The sequence below is a fragment of the Nicotiana tabacum genome, chromosome 22 (genome assembly GCF_000715075.1).
Source record: "Nicotiana tabacum cultivar K326 chromosome 22, ASM71507v2, whole genome shotgun sequence".
Lineage (NCBI taxonomy): Eukaryota > Viridiplantae > Streptophyta > Magnoliopsida > Solanales > Solanaceae > Nicotiana > Nicotiana tabacum.
Genome location: NC_134101.1, coordinates 81,663,159 through 81,669,018, shown reverse-complemented (window position 1 = coordinate 81,669,018; position 5,860 = coordinate 81,663,159). Strand labels below are relative to the sequence as shown.

Genomic DNA, 5,860 nt, shown 5'->3' with positions numbered 1-5,860 from the left:
TGTTCACTAGGATCGGTGGTCCCGTTGTACTTGGAGATGTCCGACATACGAAACTTCTTAGGAATGAGCTGCAGAGCCGCACTTTGAGGAAAAGGCTTCTGCTCGAACTTCTTCAAATCCAAACACTTTAGGATCAGGGGTGCCCCCGGTATTTGATCAACTCATGAGTTGTACGTTTCTACCTTTTTGTCATTGGCCTCGATTTTCTTTTCACCCGATTCTATCCGTTTAGTGAGCTCCTCGAGCAATTTCATGATGGCAAGATCAGTTCCCGATCCACTATCGTTCAATTTCTCCTGCACGGGCTTGACCCTATGAGCAACTTCTTATGATGTATCGAGTTCGATTCTGCTTGGGGCTCGATTCTGATTTTAGAGTTGTGCTATCGCAACCTGCTGAGTTTGCAGCATGTCAAATATCATTCGAAGGCTAATTTCGCATTCTTCACCATTTTGTGCCTTCCGATCGGCTGCTCGGGCGTCTTTGCGGACACTATTTTCAGGGTCGCCTAAATCTCCACGAATGGCGACATGAAAATTGACATCAACTGGATCCACGACCTATGGTGCGTCGGGATTAATTGGAGGCACTCCGTTTCCCGGGGCGACTACTTGTTCATTTTCGCCATGAAGACCAAGGCCGGTATCAGTGTGAGCGGGCACCGCTTGAGAGTTTGAGATGTTGATTCCTGAAATCAAAAACACTTACGAGAATAGGTGTAAAAGTAATGTGTGTTACGAAGGCTAATATTAAGCAATCACTATTATCCTTAGCCCCACGGTGGGTGGCAAACTGTTTACCCTAAAAATCGAGTAACAATTACACTTGTAATGTGATTTTAAGGACACGTGATTTCACTTAATACCAATTGATTAATTTAGAGATAAGTGATGGAATTGACAAGAATATAAAATAAACCGATGTTTGGACAGTATCCCCGAATTGATGAACCCTCGAGAGTAGTAATGCAAGAACAATTAAAGAACAATAAAATGATGAACAATAGAGAAATATTATATTGCTTTGATAAGTATGAATGTAAAGTGTTTACAAATGATGAGGACCCTTCTTTATTTACTAGAGGAATCCTAATTATGGTACAATTCTAATTACGGAAGTAAATCTCATGATTGATACAAATAACCGCCCTTGATTTGATCCGTTCCGAGATTTTCGCCGTGATCTCCGACCGATTACAAATATTTCGCCTTTCCGTTATTGCATTCCGCTCAAAGCTGATCACACCTGGTCTCGATCGTCGGGGACCTTCGATCTCGATGGGTATCTCGATCTCCGAACTCGGTACCTTGTCTTTGTGCTCAGGCCTGATCCATTACGAGACTGACCCTCGATGCAGTTCTCTGACCTCGAATTAATGACAAAATCGGGCGAGCCCCATTTTACCTGTATACAGAACCTACAGACGATTCACATTTCATAGAATCCTCACAAAAAAATATGTGTATAACTGAAAAATATCAGACAAGTCTAGAAAGTTTTTATACCTTTTCCCGAAATAAAAAAGAAAAAACAAAGTTATCTTGTAACCACTAGCAGAGCAATATTATAAATTTTTACTACATGTTATCTAATATACTGATGAAAGGATTTAAAAACTTGATATAAAAGTTCCTCATATGACATACTATTAGGATTGTAGGGCAGTGTCGACTGTCTAATATTGTTGCACAATACAAAGAAATCATATAGAACACTAGAACCAACAACAACGGGTTGGAACATTTAAATTTCCTTTTGTCATGTTGATCAAATTATTGACTGCTACTCTGCTACATTAGGATGTTGCGGAGGTCATCTTGATAAAATTATTTATCCTATTATATAAGCTATTACTGAATCCAAACCAAAGTACTCAGGCCCCATTTTGATTTTGTTGCTGCTATTTCTGGCATTTATTCGCAGAGCATCCGAGAAAATGGATATTAGTCCTAACTAAATTTCAAAAGTTGAATCATACAATGAGAGTTCTTCAAGACTATATAACGAGACGACATCAATTTCTTTAACCGATATGGGATGAACACTCTGGGGCATGTCTACCTTATATCATGAGGTATCACGGGATATTGTTTGGTCGAAAATTTTTAATAAATATTTATAAGAAAAATGAAAATATGGGGATACGTATAAAAATTTCACCACTTGTCATTATAATGAATTTGTCCATTTCTTCAAATTATGACACCACTTACCTAAAATCATGTACACCTCGCATGTCCATGACTAGACATTTGGTGCATTGACACAATATAACTCATAGTCCAACATTAGATAAATCAAGAACAAAAATAGGTCCGACTCTAACACCATTTGAAAATACTAGATCTTGAACCGAATTAACCTAAAAGCTAGCTCACGTTGAGGACCGCTAAAATCATATAAGGAAACAATAGTTTATGGATATTCTAACTGAGCATTCCAGGCGTGTAGTAATAAACATATTTTCATGGGTGCGCCAACAGGCAACAATAAGAATTTCATGATTGACGTTAACCTCTAATCACTAATATTGTACGAGAACTTTTACATTATCAAATTACTACAAAGATAACTACACCAAACTTTGCATAATAACTAAAATTAATTGCCTGTAAAATAAGATAAACAACCTACTGCAATAAGTGGAATTACAACAAAAAATATTTCTGGATCGTCAGTGTGTATATAACACGTAAACTCAATTGGGGTCTGAGTTAATGATTCACCTGAGGCAGTCAGGCCTTTAGATAGTTACCTAGAGAAGTTAATTTCAAGCATGTCATGTGATTCAACACAGAGAGTCGGTGCAAGTAAACTCCTCAAAACTTCCAAAATCTGGATCGAGATGAGTGCCATATGGAAGCATTATTACAGAAATGCAGTTGCAGCAGGTATGCAGGATGGGTGCCAGATTGAAAGTTAAAATACACCAATTTAATGTAAACAAATTTTTACGTTATCGGATTGCTTAAATGATACTTACGTGTAAAAAGGACAGTTCAGTGTACTAAGCTCCTGCTATGCGTGGGGTCCCGAGAAGCGCCGGACCTTACCCTGCATTTCTGCAAGAGGTTGTTTCCATGGCTCGAACTTATGATCTTCCGGTCACATATCAGCAACTTTACCAGTTACGCCAAAAGTCCCCCTCGATACTTACATGTAACCATTTGTAAAAAGTAAGACCAAGAATATAAAAAAATAAGACAAGGTACATGTAGTGGCATAGCCACATAGAGTCATTCTTCATTGGAAAATTGTAGTGAGTATATAAAAATTATATCATGCACGTAGGTCAAAAATTACTTTTTACGGATATATATTAAATATTGAACACCTTTTATAAAATTTTTGGTTTCGCTACATGTTACATGCTACAACGACATGATAAAATTATGGTAGTGTAAATATTCTTTACGTTATTAAATTTATATCCAAAACTAGAAATACTCTCTACTTTACAGGTAAGTTGATCTTTCCTTTGCTACCCCACTTCTGAAACCAGAGTTGTTATCCTTCTGACATATGTCATGTGATTTGTGGGGTTACCTTTCGAGTTTTTCTCAAGTTAATTTTCATGGCAAAGCTATAGCTTTTCACTCGGGACCATAACTGGTTTAACTCTTTGAGTGATGGGTTGATTTTGGTTCATGCACCTTATTCATTTACTTTCCTCTTCTTTGATCTGATCTGGGCACTCCTCAATTTATGTATGGAATTATATCCCTTTATTTTTTATATGTACGAGGGGAGCCTTGACATAACCGGTAAAATTACTGTCATGTGACCAGGAGGTCACAGATTCGAGCCGTGGAAACATGCTCTTACAGAAATACAGGATAAAACTGTGTACGTACAATAGACCCTAGTGGTCCGGCCCTTCTCCGGACCATGCGCATAGCGGGAGCTTATTGCACCGGACTACCCTATTTCTTAAATGTCTATGTAATTCTAGCCCTCATTCATTCATTTTGATCTTAAGCTATTTGAAGTTATTCTTCCTTTGGAATTATCATCAAAATTGACATATTACTACTCATGCACTTCATGGTTATAGCTCCGCATGTTTGAGCTTACGTATGTTTATATATATATCGGTGGTTCCAAACGCGAATAAAGGAGAAGAATTGTTGAAGGTTGAGGTATAACTAGCGTAAAATTAGTCAGGTAATAGCGAAACCTCACAACATAATATACGTTATGACGTGCTCACCTAGATACACGCATTACATCATATGTAATATTGGACTAAGATGAGTATGAAATAAAATGACATGAATAATGAGAATTTATATAGCTGACCTTATAAGTATCTGATTGACGCTTTATTCTTTCTTTACTTCATGCTTATATTGTAAAGAAGAATAATGAATATATAAACTTCTAGAGTGATGTTTATCGTTTGTGCATTGTTTGGTAATAGTGGATATTTAGTAAATATATAAACATAGGAGTAGGTCACAACTTGCAATATAAATAGGCATATATCACTGACATCCCCATGCTATGCTCATAGGAAAATCTTCTTCTGATATCCCTTGAATATTTAACATCCTTTTGTTCTTTCCAATATTTTCTTCATTCCCAACATTTCTATATATCTTTCTATTCTAGCATATATAGTTCTCAAAAACCATGGATTTACATGATATTACACAATCCATAAACAACATTGAAATGACTCAAATTCTACCAATTCACAACTCTAATTATATGATGACAACTTCACCTCTCTCTTTGTCCTTCATGTCCAACTCAATCGATGAACATAACACGCCACATCTTTTATCAATGCACGACGAGACTCTTGATATTGAGAAACGGAGTTCAATGGATGCAATGAGGGAGATGGTTTTTCGTATGGCGATGATGCAACCTATCCACATTGATCCAGAATCAGTAAAACCGCCGAAGAGAAAGAACGCTAAGATATCGAAGGATCCACAGAGCGTTGCAGCTAGGCATCGAAGGGAAAAAATAAGCGAGAGGATAAGGATATTGCAGAGACTTGTTCCTGGTGGTACAAAAATGGACACAGCTTCAATGTTAGATGAGGCTGTTCATTATGTTAAGTTTTTGAAAAAACAACTCAAATCTTTGGAACAAGCTGCTGTTAATAGGCCAATGGTTTCTGGATTTTCCCCAAAATTATTGGCACAACCTGTGGATTATTTAAGTTCTTTTAGGTCATGCCAAACTCCTCAATTGATGAGCTCTAATGTGCAAATGCTATATAAGTTAAGTGAAGTGAAAGAATAATGTATTTAAATCATGATTATGTTCATTTAGATTTTGTAAAGATTTGGTTCGTATGGAGTATTAGTCTTCCCTTTGGATTTAGAAGTCTCAATTGTCCAACACTAAGTGGATCTTTTCTTTGGTTGTATGAATCAAAGCGATAAAAAACTGAATCTCAGTGAAGTAGAAAGGCCAAAAGTTAATCTGCCTCTTACTCTTACTGTACTTATAATTTTGTTAACAGTTCAATGAAAAAGTGACCATTGCAAATGTAATTTTCCTTTTTTTTCCTAAGCACAATTAGAAGTGTTTTTGTTTTAATTATGAGTTAAACATTTCCTGAAACAACTAGAAGAGTATGACTTAAACTAATATTTATAACATGGAAGGATTAAAATTAGAAGATTCTGTTATGGAGCTATAGGAAGCATTTTTTTTGTATTAAAGTAGGATAAGAGATCATAATTCAGGATTTTATATTTTTCATTTGATGCTCAAGATAATAAGGTAAGATTTTGAAACATGGGAATCAGGAGGTCATTATACTCTATTAGTTCGCATTTTTTCTTCGTCTAAGTTATCGACTCAAGCTATAGAATTTCATTAAGTAATTTTGTGGATTCAA

General features: G+C 36.2%; 1 protein-coding gene across 1 annotated transcript; it reads left to right on the top strand.

Moving 5' to 3' along the window:
• The first annotated feature begins 4,518 nt into the window (after positions 1-4,518).
• LOC107829607 (transcription factor IND-like) lies at positions 4,519-5,472 on the top strand. Its single transcript, XM_016657056.2, has one exon. It carries the CDS (start codon positions 4,633-4,635, stop codon positions 5,254-5,256), a length of 624 nt encoding a protein of 207 aa, XP_016512542.2. The 5' UTR covers positions 4,519-4,632; the 3' UTR covers positions 5,257-5,472.
• Positions 5,473-5,860: the final 388 nt, after the last annotated feature.

What these genes read in the sequence shown, in the direction of transcription:
- LOC107829607 (XM_016657056.2), top strand. Translation starts at nt 4,633, where the DNA reads ATGGATTTACATGATATTACACAATCCATAAACAACATTGAAATGACT.